Genomic DNA, 19,682 nt, shown 5'->3' on the forward strand with positions numbered 1-19,682 from the left:
TAATATTTTTGGGGACTTGGGGGCGTGAACAGAAAAATGAGTCTACAGAGGAAAAATTAATTTTCACTGAAGATATCTAGAGGCAGAAGTGTGTGTGTGTGAGTAGAGAAGAAGGGTGAAGGAAAGGTCAGTGGAGGGACAGTGAAAGGAGGAGATGACTCTGCATAGTGAAGATGTCATATGACCTTGACGATGACGCTGGCGCTGACCTTGGCTTGATATTGTGCCTGACATTTCAGGGCTGCATGATCAGGTGCAGGTTTCCTAACCTTGCTCCTCTTCGGGCACTTCATGTGTGTGTGTGTGTGTATATGTATATATATAAAAGGTTTGATAACAGAACCTGCCTCACAAACAAACAAGCATTGAATATGATATTGTATGTAAAGCACTCAGTGTAGTACAGACAGGAATTTAAAGCACCCTGTTTTACTGATCACTGGGATCTGAAGATAAAGGCACTACAATCTTTATCGTATGAATCAAACGCAAAGCCTCCAAGCATTGAGAATTTAGCTACAGGTATTAGTTACTAACGTTCACAGTATCATCTTCCATAGAAAGAACTCACTGAGTGTTATGGTAGCTGCATGTTCACTAACCTATTTAATTCTTACAGTCACCCTATTATTATACCCTTTTATTACCTAAGGAAACTATAAGGTAAGCCGATGGGACATTCTATGGTGGAGTCAGGATTTGAATCCATGCAAACTCTGGTCTCTGCCCTTAACCACTTAGCTAAAATATGCTAGGACAGAGGCTCACCATGCCTCAGACACTGACATCATCTTCAGAGAGCATACACTTTAAGCCATGGGGACCACACTAGCATAAAATATCACACTTATAAAGGTACATGTTTATAAATTCTATTAACTTAAGCTTATTATTTATATGCACTGCTTTTCTATTTTCCATTGAACTAATTTGGAAGATCAGCCGTGACCTAGCATGGAAAAAGAATGCTGCATATGAGTGTGTGAAAGAAGTGAGAATCCACACTTACCTCAGCTATTTTGCGAGTCAGTGTGAAATGGAATTTCTGGAGGCTTTGAATGAGGAGCAGCAGGGGCCGGGTGGGCGGGAGGTGGCAGGTTAGGGAGGCTGATGGAGCAATGTGGACCGAAACTCAATATGAAACATCACTTACCCTGCATCCGAGCTGTTGCCGCAAAGCAGAGCATCGTTTTGCCCTTCCAAGAAATAAAAGTGACCTATTTAAAGAGTGAAGAATAGCAAGCATCATTAAAAAGCCCTCAAAACACTGCAGCTATTATGTTTAGAGAATAAAGCTTATAATTTTCCAATTGTAATGAAATAGATAAAATAATAAATATGTATATGGATAAATGAAAATATTTTAATAATAACTGAATACTAAAAATATATCATAATATAACATTTTAAATTAAACAAATGTTTAGAAAGTCCGTTTTAAAATTTTTTGGAAGGAAAACTATTATAACATTTTTATGTCAGCATTTACTGTGAATATAAACTCAAATTACTTGAGATGCCTCAAAAAGAGCTGCCAAATTAAGGCGGTGTTCTTGACAAAAAAAAAAAAAATTGAGAGAAAGATAAGCCTTGTTGCTGTTAAATGCTTTCATGCAAATAAGATTTTACTTTACGAATACTTTTTGCCTGGACTCCAAATAGATTCAGACATTTTTCTCCTACTCATTTTAACTTAATTTCCATTGAAAAGTGGGCTTAGGTGTTTGCTCTTTCTATAATGCTATAAATAAGTGTTTTACTTAAGGTTTTGGCTTGATGACTATATTTCAAAAGAACTAAATAGACGTTTCTCTGGAGATATATATTTTCTAATTACATCTAGTTCTTATTCATATAGAATACCTTACATATAACTTTAATAAGTTGCAAAAGTGATCTCAAGAAACACACACAATTTTAAAAAACCACACACAAATACCGCACAAAAATTATTATGATTGTTTTAGGAAAACTTAAAGTCTGTATTTAAGAAATATGCGAATATATTATGCAGGGAAACCTGTGTCATGGTTTTGCAATAAAACAATAACAAAATTTTAATCCTTACCTCACAACATATATCAAAAAATAATTCTAGATTTTTTTTTAAAGATTAAAGATTTAAAAACAAGCCCATTAATATGATATGAAGGATATATAAGGTTTTAAAATAGAGAATATATAGGTGGTTGCTTTATATGTAGAATATTAAGGTGAATATTTTCGTTATCTCTAAATCAAAAATTTTTCTAAACTAAAATATAGAAAAAAAATTTAAAAAATTAATGAGGCCATTGCCAAAAAATCAAAATCACGTAGGCATCAAAAACAAGTAATAAGATGAAAAACATGAGGTGGAGGGGATCAATGGGGATAAAAAAAAAGGGACATCTGTAGTACTTTCAACAAGAAAGATAAATTTAAAAAAATAAATGATGGCGCACACACACAAAAAAGATGAAAAACAAGCCCGAGAATACAGTTGCCAAAACAATGTTAATATACTTGATAAATTAAAGTTCATATGAATTCCCTAAACATACTATCACCTGATAAAATAATGGGTAAAAATATCAACAGATAATTCACATTATATAAAGTGTATAACTTGCTAATGATAGTAATAAACATATCTTTAAAATTTTATTGCATTAATAATTAGGAACAGAGGGTGCACTTTTTCTTCTACCAAAAGATTTAAAAATATGGTAACAGCAATATTAGCAAGTGGTCTGACCTCTCTGGAGGTCAATTTGACACTGTCTCCATAGGCTTAATCTGGTCCTACTCTTGACCCAAAAATATTCTATTAATGAAAATCCATTTGAAGGAAACAATTAGAAACAGAGAAAATATTTATGTGCAAATATTATCATTGTGCTATTATTATAATATTAATAAATGGAAAACCTAATAAGTAATAAATTGTTTGCTTTATTTATTCATTTATCCAATGAATCTTAATCTCCCCAGTATAAATCTCCGTAAATATTCTTCATAAAAATACCAGCTCTTAAAATATTAATATAATGCGAGAAGAGATAAAATTTCAAATGGTCCTATAAACCATGAAGGGTAGCACAGAATAAGTGTCCCATTGGAATACTGATCATCAAGGGATCAGCGGAAGTTGATTTGCTAATTGTACATGGAGAAGATGAGACTTGGATACCTAAATGATGGAGGGGCTGGATTCAATGGTAAGAAAGTATGCTGAAGTCTATGGCATTATACATTTATTTTTATGTCCATCTTTAAAAATAAAATCAAACTATACTGCTAAACAAATCTAAAACAATGACTGACACCAAAGGAATACATTGGGACAAGAACATTAGAGAGGCAGGTCTCAAGTTTACTCTTTCCCATCGCCAATGAGAAAATGGCCAGATTGGGGCTGCTTAACATTTTGATGAGCACACACATTCAGATTTCACCCTGGTGGATAGTTTCTCTACTTCCAGAGACATAATATGTACTCAATACATATACTGAGTCAACCAAATAAGACCGTGTTATTTTTCCCCAGTCTTCTTAACAGTACATTTCAGTGTAAAATTCTGAATAGTCCAAACTACTGACTTACTAAAGATGACTGAAAACGCCTGATCAGTGCCTGCCAAGTAAACACAGCTTAATGTGGTACTGCTCTCAACACTGCTTTAGAAAAAGATAACGCATAGGATAACTTTTATCATGTTGATTGACAGATAAGGGAAAAGGTATTATTTAATTTCTGTATCACATGTAGTGATTTATCTTAACTTGGTCTAAATCATTTGGTTCACAAAAAAATTGAGACAATTTTCACTATGTGTATTCTTTAGTATTTAAAGGATTAAACAACTTAATGGTTAAAAGAGTATATCTTACTTTTATCCTCAATATATTCATCCCAGTTAAACATGCTCACTGTCCTATTGAAAATGGTACCGTTCCCATCCAATGAGTTATTAAAGAAGGAAGTGACGTTTATTTCAAAGGAAGAATTATCTGGGGGCCATTGCAAACATTTATTCCGCAGGTTGCCCATAAACAACTGTAGTCCTATTAGCGCAAACACGCTCAGACAGAACACAGTCAGGATCATGACGTCAGAGAGCTTCTTCACAGACTGGATCAGGGCCCCCACGATGGTCTTCAGGCCTACAAATAAAATCAGAGGGAGAAGTTTAAATATACTGTTTAACAGCTATTTTACTGACAAAACATCATGAGCTTGTCCTGGAAAATAAAAATGTCATGCAGAATGCCAAGAATATTAGCTTAATGTTTGTGATCGAATAACATTTTCATGAAAGGCCTGCTAGCCGGTGAAAATGAATGAAAGCAGAACTCGTATGTTCATTTGAAAACTGTGAATGGAAATGAACCAAAGTGTATTTCCAAACACTCCTTAGAACAAAAAAATGATTTTCTTATTCATGCTTAAACATCAACCTTTTGTAAATATTTTGCTTATATTTGCAGATGTCTTACTCCCTTACCTCTTAGTGATTTTAGAAATATCTATATGAATAGTAGTAATAGATCTTTAAGTCACTGAATTATGAGGTTATATATTTGTGAATTCTATAAGCTTGAGTATGGGTTAAAAAAGGAAGACATCTGAAAACTGAGCCTCATGCAACACTCATGCTATCCTTTGCTCTTTCATTTATCTGCAGGTAAGAAAATTACCAGTTTTTACCTAAATGTTCCAATTCCCATCAGTTTGAACGCCTCATAGTTTAGCTTCTATGCAGAAAGCTTGATGTTATAGGATGCAGACCATGTAGCCTGTTACTGCAAATGCCTCATGCAAAAACTTGTTAAACTCAAAGGCTGATTTAGAACAGTTTTAAAGAAAGCAACTAGTAAAAGCAAAAAATCAAGTCCATCCCAAAATATGATGTACTGATTCTTGCTTTTTTACATATTTATTTGCAATAGGTGACAAGCAACAAGGCTTATGCACAAATGCAGCTAAACTCAGCCAATGCACCAACGCAGCTAAACTCAGCCTCGGTGTTTAACCTAGCTCTCACCTGGAATGACTGAAATTGTTTTCAATGCTCGGAGAACTCTGAATGTTCTCAACGCTGAGACATTGCCCAGGTCCACAAACTCTGTCACATATCTGCAATAGGGGAGTTCACACACAAACACAATGACAAAACACAAGAAACAGTTGGAGATATAAGGGGCCTACCACCTTATACCGGTTTCTTCTTACCTGGAATTACAGAAATAGTTTTCAAAGCTCTCAAGACTCTGAAAGTTCGAAGAGCTGAAACATTGCCTAGGTTTACAAATTCTGTTATATACCTGTAGAATTAAATCAGAGTTATTCAGAATTTAGGGAAATCTAAGTCTACGTTGGTCTTACATCAAGACCTTTGTAACTTCATTGAGTGTTGCCATTAGGTTTCCCAATTAAGAGAAAAATGGCATTGTCATCAAGCATAATCTCTGTTACACGGGAAACTATTATTTTACAGTGTTAACTGAAACCAAAGCCATATAATTTATTATGTTAGTTCCTAATTTCTCCAAAGTACATCATTTAATTGGAAGGAAAATATTCTAAATTCATATGATAACTACAAAAAATGCTTGATCTGTCAGGGGAAGCCACCAAGGAGAAATATAATGTAGGCTTCCACCAATGATTTATCCTTCCAGCATGGAAAATGTATTAAAATACTTACGCAAAAGTAATGACTGTAAAATCCAACCAATTCCATGGGTCCCGTAGAAATGTGAAATCTTCTAAACAAAAGCCCCTTGCAAGTATTTTTATAAGTGATTCAAAAGTATAAATCCCTGTAAAGGTGTACCTGAGAAAAAACAGCCAAGCCCACATTAAAGATCTAGTGCGTAATTTACATGTACATATCTTAAAAGAGACTTAAACAACAAAAATTGGAGGTTTCTATATGGGTCTAGGTCTGTCTCCCTACAATGTAGAGTCTAGGTAGGGATTAAAGTAGAAAAGAAACATTACATTTTGAAAGACATTCTCTTTGGATTGCAACTAAATGGGTACTGTACTTGCTATATCAACTTGAAGGCCCAAATAATATAGTTCTGTATGAAGATATTATCTAAAATACACTGGCTTTCGGTCTGATTGAAGCAAATAGGTATTAATCCAAAAATTGAAAGAAGTATTGATGTTCAACAAAATATGCATTATTAAGATACATGAACTATATACTAATAAAACATAAAAAAGTAATAGCCATGAGTAAAGGAATATACAAACTAGGTCTAATTTTTGTCATTGGATGTTAGTAGTCACTGATCTTCAAAAGACTGTGAGACTCACAAGGAACATAAAGGGCTACAAATATTGGCCGTCAAATCAGTGCAATAATTTGAGCTACTGAATAAGCCACCACTGCAAGCTTTGTCCTAGAGGACATTAGTGCTTGAAATGAACTTAAATCACTGTCTAACTTGTCCAGTTGGGAGGAGCTAGTATGATTTGTTAGAGAAACTGAAGTCTCAAGCTGTTAAATGCACAATTTGAAATACAAAGGGATGAGCATATTGAAAGATATATTTAATTTTCTACTCACTCTACATTCTTTGTCCAGTCTGGAGGATTACTCATTGTCATAAACACACAGTTGGTAAGAATGGTGCACATAATGAGCACATTGAATAAAGTAGAATATCGTCAAGGAAGACAAAGTTCACTGGAAATTTCATTTTCATGCGCCACCATGCCTTTTGCCACCATGAAGTTTAGAACCTTTATGCCCTTAGACTTTTATTATTGAGTTTGTTCTTTCCATTTCTGTCATTCAACAACCTCATAGCTAGGCCATGTAGAACCACGTCACCACCTATTTTGAGGCTACTTTGGTGCTTTTTAGTAATTAAAAAGATTAAGTGCAAAGCAAAGTGTTCATTAGTCAATAATTTATCAATTTAATTTTTTTAAATGAGAGACTCAACTCACTCAACCACAACTACGAATTCAACATTTTATAAATCATGATGAAATTTGGCAGAATTCAAGTGATTAATTAAGTGCATTGTACCCCCATTCACTCTGGTGGAAAGTCTTTAATAAGATCTGTTCTATGTGGAGTATATAATATACTGTAATAGCTTATAAAATTCTGAACAGTAAGAGAAAATAGCTGATATTTGTGTTGGCATGTCTTGGATTTGTAACTGTGGTCAAATTACCCGTTAATTTTTCTGAGCCTTGGTTCACTTCATTATAAAAGTAAGAAAAAAATAACTATTTTGCAGGATTTCTGTGAGGATCAAGTTATTTAAAATATGTTAAAGCTACTACACTTAATGGGTCTGGTACAAAGTAGGTGCTCAATAAATTGCTTTCCTAACTTCCTGAATCGTAGAGAACATTACTCATAAAAGAATATCTAGTCTGTTTCACTCTACCCCACTATGCTTTTGTGGACATAGTCAATGTCCTTCACTTTTCCGAAAAATAACAAAACTCTTTAAGAAAATATTTGGTAGTCAGGTAATGAAATGACTTTCTGTTATATTTGATAAAAAGCACTAGAATTCAATTGCAATTATACAAAGAAGAACCTTTAGCAATGTAAATTTAAACACAAAAAATCCCAGAGAATAAATGCTACTCATAAGCCTTCTCACCTTTATTTTAATTATAAATTTTCATATTACTTGCACATAAAGAAATATCACATGATTTTAAGTGCGGTAAGAGGGGACAGTGAGTAGCCAATGTTGCATTAAACTATAAAGGAAGTTTCTTTGCACCTACAGCTGGCTTTAGTCAAAACAATAATAGATTTTTTTTGTTTTTACTAGTAGCAGTATATTGCACAAGCTTAATTCTCAGCTTGTCCAAAGGCATCCACATGAAAACAGTCGTAAGTGAATGATGCAGATCAGCCACGTGAGGGCACTACAACCTAGAGAACACAGAAAAACACCATTTCAAGGAAGAATCATCTTTTTCCTTTACTGCTGAAAAGAAACAAAACATAAGATAAAATTAAAGATGATTTGCTATTAGCATATAAAACTCCCTTTGGCAGATTAGCACCATTCTGAATGCATGGTTCTCAGCCTCCAGGGTCTTCAACACAGTTCTGTATTTCCCCACTTAGCTCCATTTCTTACTCACTTTGGACAATTTCAAATATTTCCCACTCTCCTCCGACTTCCAATCTTCTTTTTCCCCCCTCCCACCTCAAGCTGATGACCTTATTTCCTACTTCACTGAGAGAAGAGATCAAACCATTCTGCCATATCTCTACTCCTCACTTCCAAATTGACAAACCTCTCTGTACTGGGACCCATCCTTTCTCCTTCCTGTTTCAATAAGGGAAGTTTTCAATTCCTCCACCCATACTCTGTGCACCTTCTATTTTCCAGAATACTTCAGAAATCTCGTCCTTCTCTTATCTTTACTATTTCCCACTCTACTGGTCGCTTCCTGTCAACATAAACTTGTTTACGTCTTTCCTATCTTGGGGAGAGAGAGAATGCCTTCTTGTAACCCACAATCTTCTTTAACTACTTCCAGCCTCTTCTCTCCATTCATAGCCAAACTTCTTAAAAGAGATGTTTATCTTTTCCTCAGCCTACTAGCTTTTCTTTCTGAAGAGAACAAACTCTCCATGTTTTGTCACTAAAATGAGAAGGATAATTTTGAGTTTTTATTTGACTTGCTCACCCAGCAGTTTTTGACAAAGATGATTCTTTCTCCTTTCATTATGCTCTTTTCACTTCATGAGGTCCCAATCCCCTGGTTTCTTCATGCCTTGTGGACAACAATTTGCTTGTATCATTTGAACCCTTGTAATTCCTTTTTGAAAAGAAGGACATAGGATATCTCAGCCATTTCCCCCCCTCTCCTGCTATATTTATCCTAGTAGAGTAGAGCTAATCACACATAGCTTCAAGTACCACTTATGTGCCCCCTGATCTCAAATATTTCTCTCCAAGTTAGACCTCTCTTCCGAACTCCACAGACCCGATTGCCCATATGATATCTGCACTTATGTATCTCATTGATACTTCAAAATCATTTCAAAGATTTTGAGTTCTAAACTGAACTGAAAATCTTTTCATTCCATCCCTCTGCCATACCCCCCCCCCAAAAAAAACACCACCCTGCTCCTTTGACATCTCTGTATCTTATAAAATGTCCCATGTTCTAGCCAGGAACCTAGAAGCAATCTTGGGTTTCTCTTTCCCTAAACTTCCACACACAACTTAGCACCAAACATTGTCAGTTCTACCTGCTATCTCTGGATTCAGTCAACTTTTTTTCATCCCCACATTACTACATAGTCCAGGTGTGTACCAAGTCTAACCTGGATTATTGCAGTTTCCTCCAAACTGGCCTTTCTGACTCCATGGTTGGTTCCTTTCAACCTATTCTACATACTGAGCCAAAATTATCTTTGTAAATGTAATTCAGATAATTTCAATAGCTACCCACTATTTTAAAGTGATGATCAAATGTCTTATCATTGTCTAGACCCTAGAAGGCATGACTTCTGTCTACTTCTCTAGTTTTGTATTCTTTACTCTTCATTGCACTCTCTCTTATCCCATATTCTTATAATTGTGTTAGAGCATCTAATGAAATATGCCCTTTCTTAAATAAGGGTCTTTGCAAATGCAAATGCCATTTCTTCTCCCCTTCTCTCTAAGCTATATCTCAGCCCAACCTTTTCTTCAACTTGAGACTCCTCCACTGAACATCTAATAGGCATCTCAAAAATAACATGTTCAAGTCAGAACTCTGGATTTTACTCACCATTGTTATCCACCGGAAGTCACCCCAAGCTCAGTCAACAGGAACTACATTTTTCTTTCTTGAGCAGACCCAACACTTGGACTCATCCTTAGGTCTGCTCATTTCCTCATATACTACACCCATTTTCTCAGCAAAACCTGCCAGCTCTTCTGCAAAATACACCTGAATCCGATGACATTTTGCCATCCTCATTGTTTCTACCATAGTCTAAGCCGCCAGCATCCCTTGACTTCATAATGGCAGTAGGCCCCCAATCTGTCTTTTTGCTTCTACACTCCCCCCTTCCCCCATGCATCCTATTATCTGTGAAGCAGATGGGGTGATCTTTGTAAAATGAGAGTCAGTTCATAACGTTCTTCTGCTGAATATCCTTCAGTCATCTCTTCCCATCTCATTAGAAGTAAGCATGGTGTCCTCACCATGGACTACAGCTTCAGCCCCTGACCTCCACTCTCACTGACCTTGTCTCCTCCTACGCCCTGCCTTTCCGACTCTGCTGCAGTCACACCGGGTTCCTTGCTGATTCTTGAACACCCCAGTTTCACTTCCACCTTCATACTTTGTCCTCATATTTGCCATTCCCCTTACATTTACTTTCCTCCTAAATGTCCATGTCTCACTCCCTTATTTCCTTTGAATCTTTGTTCAAATGAGGACTTCCCTGACCATATGATCACTCTTCTCTTTTTTATGCTGCTTTATTTTTCTTAATAGCACATATCACTAGCTGGCATACGATTTATTTTTACCATCTTTCTCCTCTCAAATACACACATACGCATCAATGTAACTACATGAGAATGGGACTTGGCTTTGTTCAATGTCTCATCCTAATGCCTAAAAGAACATCTGCCACATAGTAGGTACTCAAAAAATATTTGCAAATCAACATATAAATGAGTAATGAATGTAAAATAAAAAGAGTGTGCATATGAAGTTAAAATCATAAAAACAGACATGAAACACATTTAAAATTCTGGGAATTTAAGGAATATAGATTATTTTTAACTTGTTTACTATCTAAAAATATATAACCATGCTTTAACTATCAAAAAAAATACTAAGCACATCAAAAACATTTTCAGTTTTCAAAATATATCTTGCCAAAAATATAGTAAACATAATTTATTCTGTCAAAATCAAGAAACAAACCTAATTTTTTTAAATCTTCACCCTAGGATATTTTTTCCATTGCTTTTTAGAGAGAGTGGGAAAGAGAGAGAGAGAGGGAGAGAGAGAGAGAGAGAGAGAGAGAGAGAGAGAGAGAGAGAGAGAGAGAGGGAGGGAGAGAGAGAGAGAGAGAGAGAGAGAGATGTGAAAAAGACACATTGATTGGTTGCCTCCCGCACGTGTACCAACCAGGGCCAGGGATCGAGCCTGCAACTGAGGTATGTGTCTTTGGCTGGAATCGAACCCAGGACCCTTCAATCCTTGGGCCTATGCTCTAACCACTGAGTCAAACCAGCCAGGGCAACAAAGCTATATGAAACAAGTTGGAATTTTTGTTGTAAATAGAGGTATCAACCTGGGTTTAAAATACAAATTTCTTTACTTTGAACGGTCACTTTCTGGTTTATAAACTAATGATAATGAACACACAATGATCTCTTAACTGTGTCCAAACCCACTGTGACTATCCTTAAGCATTTTTAACTTACAGCAAAGGGCACTGTGCCTGAAGTCAGAAAACCAAGATTTGAGCCTAGGGTTTGCATTGTGAGAAATAAGAGACAAAACCATTGGGAAAATCTCTTGCAAACTGTACAGTATCATATATGCTAAAGTTTACCAGGATTTATTATCAGGTGCACCACTATCACCAAAAGACTAAAGAGTGTATCTACCTTAGACTATTAGCTCAACTGTTTTTTCTTTTCTTATTCCAACTTGAGATCATCAGAAATACAATGTTTTAATTCAGGCAATTAGAGATTTTAAAAAATCTACTTTTTCTACCTTGGAAGAAATTTGTGGCTATCAGCCAATTTGTAAGCTTCTAGGCGAATCGACCATTTGGCAAATCTTAATAGAGCTACTTGGCTGCCCTCACACTTCAACTTGCATCACCGCAGCTCTTCTAACAACTGTGTCCCTTGGAGGATTTCTTTGGAACCAACTGCAAACCCTCAAATTCAAGTTGTTCCTTAGTTCCTAAAGAGCCCTCACCATAAACTGTGTTCTCAATGCCCAGATTCTCCGATCAGAACTTCTGAAACTAGCCTCTTTCTCTGCCAGTGGTAATTTCTCTTTCTGGAGGGTCATAAATTAAAATATATGGGCTCTCTAGCCTCCTAAGATTTTTTAGGGTAGAGATTATGGCTTTTATCACATTCTCAAAGAGCTCCATGCAAAATTTTTGAAACAAAAAGTTGCCCTTTTCTTTAATATTAAACTTTCTTAATCTCATCTCACCATTCAGATTCAGAACAAAATAGATTTTCCTGACCTTTTCACACCTTCCATTTTGTCACTTGTTTTGCATCTGATTTTGTAACCTGTGGTTCATTAGTTACTTATTTATTCAAAACATACTTTACCAGAGTATCTGCTCTGAACAAAGAATTAAACTAAATCTGTGTGTTCACATAGTTACATGTGGAAATAATGTTGACATAAGGGGCACATAATTATTTGTAAAATATAATAAATAATTTATGAAAATATTTATTCAGTGCAAAGATTATAAGTGTTTGAAGCATAATAATAGAGCATAATTTATAATTCAGGAGACCCAAATCTAAACCTCAACCTTAGCATTCATTCCTAATGCTAAGTCAAAGACATATATATTTTTTTCTCCTTATACAACTGGGGCCTCTTACTTGAAAAGCAATAAGGAAACATACTGCTTTATATAACTCAAAATAAATTACTAAATCTTAAAACAAACAAATACCAAATTAAAATACATTGATGTCTCTGCAAAACTTTGAGGGAGAGGGAGAGGAATGAACTAGAGGGTTAGAAAGAGACTGAATCCCAGAATGGCATGCCGCTGAGGAAATCCTTTACTCCAACGCTGGGCAAGTCTGGGGACATGATTGGCAGCCCCTCCACCCGGCACTGAAACCAATTCCCTGGTACTAAGCTTATCCCATCTCCTGAGTTCCACACTTTATGTAATTCAAAAAATTATTTGAGCCTGCTAGGGGCAGGGAGCTTTTATACTGCAAGCCAGAAAGCCAAGTCCTGGGCTCACCACGTCCTGGGATCCCAGGCAAGGCTCTTCTAAAGAAGATGCAACATTAGAAGTTGCCCAGTCTGAGGCTTTACTTAAATTTCAGTTTCCCCTTCCGGAATCTCACCTCTGGCTGCTGATGCATATCAGTCCTCATTCAATGCTTCTGTGATCTTCCTGCAAATGCCCCTGCCTGGCATGGCCCCAGTCTTCCAAACTTTTGCCTCCTTGGTTTTTCCAGGGCTGGCCCTCAGGCAGACCACTGGCCCCTGCCTGGAATAAAACCTATCCTTCACAACTACTTTATGTAACTTCTAGGAGTAAATTAAATTACCTTTTCCTACCAAGGTGTCATCAATCCCTAGGAAGTAGTAGCTGCTCCGATAAGGAGAATGAAGATTAAAATAAGAATATAAACTAAAGGGGTAGACAGGCATGAAGCCTCTGGAGAGAGATAATTGTAGCAGGACCTGTAACTTGAATAGAACATAAGAACAAGTGACAAAAAAGGAAAAAAAAAAAAAAAGAAACAAAGGAAAGAAAGAAGGAAGGAAAAGAAAATAGAAAATCACTGGGAATACTGCTGGGAATTGAATTTTGAGAAATACTCAAAAGGCTAGTGTGTACACAGTCACAACTGTAAATACTTAGCAATTCAAAACTTTCAAATGCTAAAACGAAAAACCAGAAAATAATAAAATTCAGACCAAAAAAGAAATAAAATTGAGTAATTCAGATTATGCATATGTTTTCCAAAAGTAGAAGCAATAAACAAAATTAGCTCAAAAAGTTTACCCGTTACATACATAGCATTGTAAAATCTGAAGAGGAAGACTGTACTGGGAGAACCTGGTAAGACGGTGAAAATTAATACAGAAGTCTTGGAAGTAGTAAGCAACTCCGAAGGGAGCAGAGGCGCAAAGAAGAAAGAAGCAGTGAGTCAGGAGGAAGAGAAATGCTTAGAAGATGGAAAAACTGCTTCACTTACCTATGATCCTATTTTGTCATATGCTAACTGTTGAGTAAGAGGAGAGAAAAAGAAAGAACATATAACATTGCCAACCAACCACATATATTAAAAAAATTCCCAGCTCAATAATTTGAAGAGCAAAATCACACTAAGTAACTATTTGAAAAAAGGATATGAATGTACCAAAATCTTAATAGCTAATTTCCTAATAGGATTGAAGGGAGTTAAAATGTACAGGGCAGAGGTGGCACTGAATCGAGAGATTGCTTTCCCTTTATTCAATACTATAAAAGTCTGAAAAAGAGAAAACACAACACATAAAACATGATTTAGAATATGCATCAAGGACATTTTAAGAGAAAGCCCAGACCATTAGTTAGAAATAGAGCCTTATAAAATAATGTAGTCACATACTAATTACCAACATAAGACATCATGATAGGTGCTGTTACTTTCTGAGCACTGTATAGTCTCGTAAATTCAGTAAATGACATGAGGATTTCAAGGAGAATGTAAAAAATATATAAGTTAGTCAATGCCATATAAATTCTTAGCATCTTAATCAAGTTTTGATACCAATATTTTTTAACGGTAATTATCATTCCTGAAAAGCACGAAATGAAGCTATTACTTCTTCCTTTAAAAAAAAAAAAGAAATCACAAGAACTTCAGGGTTCTCCAAGAGTGTTTTTGGATCAAACTCTTTTTTTGGCACTCACAATTTACCTGCTGTTATTTCTTCTGGAGAGAGCCACAGAAAGGGCAAAGTTTATGTGTAGCACGGAGGCATGAACCTGCTGAAAATCCAAGGGCCTCAGATAGAGCTTGAGATGGTCAAGAGGCCTTTAGACACTCGGGGAAATACAGGGTGGGGCGAGAGTCGGTTTATGCTACAGTTTATTATTGCAGTGCTGTTTATTAATTATTGTATGTTTTCCATGTCAACAACCATAAGCCTCCTTTTGCCCCGCCCTGTACAAACCTGACTCCCCTTTTCACCTTGGCCCCAGCGCACGAGGTGGGGGGCTGTCCCTCCCCAGCGCCCACTCTGCAGAATGCCTCTGGTTCTCCCCCTGTCCCGGGAAGGTAGGTTCAATGAGCTTCCAAAACGCTGCTGGGATCAGGGGTGAACTCCATGGTCCGGCCCACCAGCCCCTTCTGCCTCCTGATCCGCAGAGGAGGGGGCACCTTGTTCTTTGCCAGACACCCCTGGGAACAGCCAGAGCCACTTAGGAAGGCGGGGAGGTCAAGGCACCTTGGCTAAGAACTCACTTTCTTGCTGATGTAGTAGGGGTCCAGGTCCTCCAGGGGCTCCGACACCATCCCCGGAGGGATGTCTCCGTAAATGAACGGCAGGGACTTCCCTGCCTCCAGGTCGCTGTTGGGCTTGGGGCCATCGCCACCCTCCTCGTCCTTGCGCTCCTGCTTGGGCCTCTTAGCTTTCTCCTCGGCGATGCGCTGCTCGATGGCAGCGAGGGACTCCCTGGTAAAGAAGCGGAAGCTGTCGGGGCCTGGCGGTACCAGCACTGACTGTGCCATCTTTTCATCCTGCTCTAATCACTGTTTAGCTCCTTGCATAAGAAAGTGCTATGGAAACAAGAGGCAGAGACAAAGACAGACAGAGAGAGAGAAAACAGGCAACGGCCGTTAGGGAGAAAGGTGACTGGCGATTGCATGATGTTGACATACACTGTATAAACCAAGCCCTCTGCAACAGTGCTTCACTGAGGAAGCTGTGTTTAGCATCCAGGGGCCCGCTCGCCGTGCGCTCCCTTGTTTGCCTGGACATCTATGGCACATATTCAGGAGACTGTCTATGAGGTCATCTCATCTCCCACTCCCAAAATGTTGGAAGTGAAAATGTCCAATTCAGAGCTCGGAAATGGAGGCTTACTGGTCTGTGCTTGCTGTTTCACTTGTGTGAACAATTTGGCAGCCATCTTTTCCAACATCCTTTCTGAAAAAATATCAGAGATCCAAAACAAGAGATGAATCATCACCCAAAATTGTAGACCCTGGGCTGTGCAGGGATCTTGCCTGTTATCTATCCATTTTTTCCCCCCCTATGTTCCCTTTGGCCTACTTTTCCACCCCTAAGAGCTTATTCAAAAATCAACGCACCTGGTAACAAGCTCTGGAAATTCTGAAATGCCAGGCTGTGGAAACACAGGTGGATGGTGCTGGAAAGCAAGGGAGCAGGAAGGAGCAGGGGATGCCCGGTCGCGTTTGGAACTGCTCGGAAGCTGCACAGGAAGGGATCCAGCTCCTGCCAAACTGGGCAGGAAGTCACCCCCGTCAGAGGTCTGGAGCTAGGACCCCCTGGTTTAGCAACCTGCTGTTAGCTATTGCGGTTGCTTCTTAAATGAACAAATTTGCAGTGCCTTAGAAAACGCTGTAGAGATAGCCCATTTTCTCAAATAGTGCCCATTTCGTAAAATCTACATAGCAGCTTTGAACTTGAAACAAAAAACCAAAGTTGAAGACAGTTTATCCTTTAAGCAAATTCCTATGCTGTTGGTCTTTGCAATAACATCCGTGAAGTTTTACTGTATTCTAATCACATTTTACTAGATTAACATATATAACTCAACAGAGCACACCCATCACTCCGAATGTCATCCCTGAATCGGTGGCAGGGTTTCTACGCTTTTTAAAATAATACAACCCAAATCTTAACACCGAAATGCCATCTGTATTCAACCACTTATCTATTTTTCCTTCTTTTAAAAATGTCAATCCATTTTAACCCCCACTTTACAGGAATGAGAATTGCCATTTAATTAAGTGAAGTGCATTTTCTGAGGGTAAAATCCATGAATATCTGGAGAGTTTCTGCAGCATATGCCAGATAAAACAGGGAAGTCTAAAATAACCGAAGCTGCTGTACCATCACATTTTTTGTTTTTGAAGTAGACGAGGTAGGACCTTTCAGCCCCCAGCTAGCTGCCTGCCTGCAGTATCACAGAGCCTCCACACATCCCTCCTTTCCCTCCCCCAGCCCCAGAGACCCTTTCGCCTGGAGACAGGCGTGCCAGTCCCCCCCTGGAGTGTGCACGGAGACAACTGCCATGCCTGGGTGTTCTAAGAAAAGAGACAGGCTCAAGCATGCAGCCAGCAGTTTCAAAATGAAAGTGGTCCTCTGCACATCCCCCCAAGGATTCCACTGGACAGGTACAGAAGCATCACAGAGAAAAAGCATAATAAGAATATTAAAACATTACCCCTGCAGAATCTTTTATACTCAGATTTTGGGGTTGATAAGCTGGCACCAAGGAGACTGCAGCTAAAATTCCATCATGCTTTTTTGCTTTTTTTTCATTTTTTTTTTTTTTTTTGTAATTCTCCTTCAAAGACCACACCTAACTTCCTGTAAGAGGATTCTGGTAAGTGAAGTAAGAACAGGCATTTCCTGTGTGCGGGGACTACAAAGTGACATTCTTATAACGAGCACTAGAGGGCGGGGACCCGTGGAGAGAAACCCCTCGGCGTGTACACGAGGATCTATGCTTGCAGCAGCCGAAAGCTTTCAGTAATGGAACTCTGGTTTGCTGATTTCAATTATTAATTTTGTTAACGAATAATGCTTCTGTTTGTGCTTTTTATTTGCTAAGCCAGAAGTCATTTAATGAATACAAATAATTCGAATTAAAAGTAAGAAGAAAGTAAATAATGAAGGGGTAAAATAAAAATTCATAAAACAATTACAGTAATGAAAGTCTTAACATACAGCGCGATTTAACATTAGGCTCAGCCCCAGAGTATCTGAAATCCAATAAACCGCTTTGCTAATTAAACAAGAGATGGCCTTTGTGTTATACAAGTTAACTTTCTCTAGAAATAAAATCAACCTGATGAGACACGAATTTTATTTTATCTCTGATTTAAGTGGCTGAAAAGCAACCAGAAGAAAACGGAAAAGTCAGTGGGATCTTAAATGCCAGCCTTTCAACTAGTAAAAGAGCTAAGATCTGAGGGCTTGCTATGTGCCAGTCACTGAGAGGGCTCAGATGTCTGCAGGTGCTATGTCATTTTATACTCCCCACAATGCTGTCAGATAGACACGTTCGTGGTTCTTATTTGACAACAGAAGAATTTAAGCACCCCGAGGGCAGGAAAAAGTCACTTAAGATCATACAGGCAGAATTCAAACTCAGAGCCTGACACCAAAAATCTATGAACTTCATTTGGTCTTAAAAACAAATACCTGCTCATGCAAACAAAGCCTAAAATAAAGATTAAATAAAAATCAAACAGTGGCACCAATTATAATCAGAAAATGTCATGATTAAATTCGCATATTTTGCCTATTTTCTAACTTCACCATTTTCATTCAAAAATGTAATTGTTGGAAATGAGAAAGGAGAAGATATAGCCAAAATAATTTTTTAGTCACTATAGCAGGAGTCTTTTGGTTATAAGAAACAAAAGAATGACTCAGATTGGTTTAAGAGGAAGGAAGGAAGGAGGGAAGGAAGGAAGAAGAGGAGAGGAGGAGAGGGGAGGGGAGGGGAGGGAGGAAGGCACTATCTTAAGAACTACAAAACCATGTCTATAACAACCTGATGAAGTAGATACTATGATCATCCCCATTTTAAACATGAGGAAATTGAGGCACCAAAAAGTTCAATAATTTGCAACAAGCATAAGTTCTCACAGGTGGAAGTAATAGAGCCAGAATTTGAACCCATGCTCTTTGGCTGCAGAATACGTGTTCCTAACCATAATGCAATGTTTCTCAAGCCTTTTTCCAGAATCATCCACTCTCAGAGACACACCAAGATATATATTAGCCATAGAGTCACCTCTTTCTCTCCTATTGATACTAGCCAGTTAATGTTTCTAAAGATATTTAAAAGGGTGAACATGAAATGTTTTTCAAAACACACAAGACCTAAGATGAGCAACATCTGAATATTTTTCCATCTCAAAAAAACTTTTATGAAATACAGATTTGAAATAATATCATAGTCTCTTGTTTCTGATTTCCCATGATAAGTTTTTCTGAATTCATGCACATTAGTATTTCTTTCATTGGCTCTGACCCCTGTTAACACCATCATGATATTTTATGTAAATGCTAAGTGACATATTTACATGATTTTTAAACTTCATTCAGTTATACTACTTTTCAGACAGAAGATTTTGTATTACAACTTTTAAGGCCAGATACTATATTTGGAAAACCCATAAATAATGGAAAGGCAAACAATATTATTTTAAGTAGTCAGAAAGGAAAAAACATTAAGAATTAGATTTCTAAATTGTGCTGACATTTCTTTGTTTCTCTTTCCATGTATTCTTTTATGTATAAAAGAGGAAAATTAATTTTCTAAATTAAAATATAAAAGAAAATTAAGCCATGTTATTACATATGATGATATCTACAAGAAATAGTAAAGTTATATAAAAGATAAGGCAATACAAAACAAAGATATGTAGTCATAAATAGTATATGATTCTTTCAACAAAGATCCACATTTATAATAATAAGTACCCTAAAGTTAAATTCATACTAAGAAAATTATTGGCTCATTAAGTCTCATAGATAAGGAAATAGTTATAGTCAATCCTATAATTAATGACTGTGGGTAAGTGCTCAAAAAATTTAGAGGATTTTGTTTCCAAGTTAAGAAAGCTGAGAAATACTACAGAATTTCTTTTTTCTGAAATTTATCTTTAATCCTATTTTATAACTGTAATTTTTAATTCTCTTCAGTACCTTAAAGTAATGCTGAAAACAAAAACTAAGCAAAGAATTGCTAACTGTTATC

The 19,682-nt window shown here is 37.1% G+C and overlaps 1 protein-coding gene across 1 annotated transcript in view; it reads right to left on the minus strand.

Annotated features, from left to right (window-relative positions):
• Positions 1-17,208, minus strand: part of LOC308559361 (sodium channel protein type 2 subunit alpha) — an 82,175-nt gene extending 64,967 nt beyond the window's left edge. Inside the window, exons 1-8 of the mRNA XM_081142086.1 lie at positions 17,133-17,208; positions 15,184-15,498; positions 14,087-14,205; positions 6,564-6,653; positions 5,691-5,819; positions 5,216-5,307; positions 3,874-4,146; positions 1,154-1,217 (exon numbers count right to left, since the gene is read on the minus strand). Coding sequence (XP_080998212.1) covers positions 1,154-1,217; positions 3,874-4,146; positions 5,216-5,307; positions 5,691-5,819; positions 6,564-6,653; positions 14,087-14,205; positions 15,184-15,450 — 1,034 coding nt within the window. The 5' untranslated portion in view covers positions 15,451-15,498; positions 17,133-17,208. The remainder of the gene's footprint in view (positions 1-1,153; positions 1,218-3,873; positions 4,147-5,215; positions 5,308-5,690; positions 5,820-6,563; positions 6,654-14,086; positions 14,206-15,183; positions 15,499-17,132) is intronic.
• Positions 17,209-19,682: the final 2,474 nt, after the last annotated feature.

Source organism: Miniopterus schreibersii (genome assembly GCF_964146895.1).
Source record: "Miniopterus schreibersii genome assembly, chromosome: 7".
NCBI classification, from domain to species: domain Eukaryota; kingdom Metazoa; phylum Chordata; class Mammalia; order Chiroptera; family Miniopteridae; genus Miniopterus; species Miniopterus schreibersii.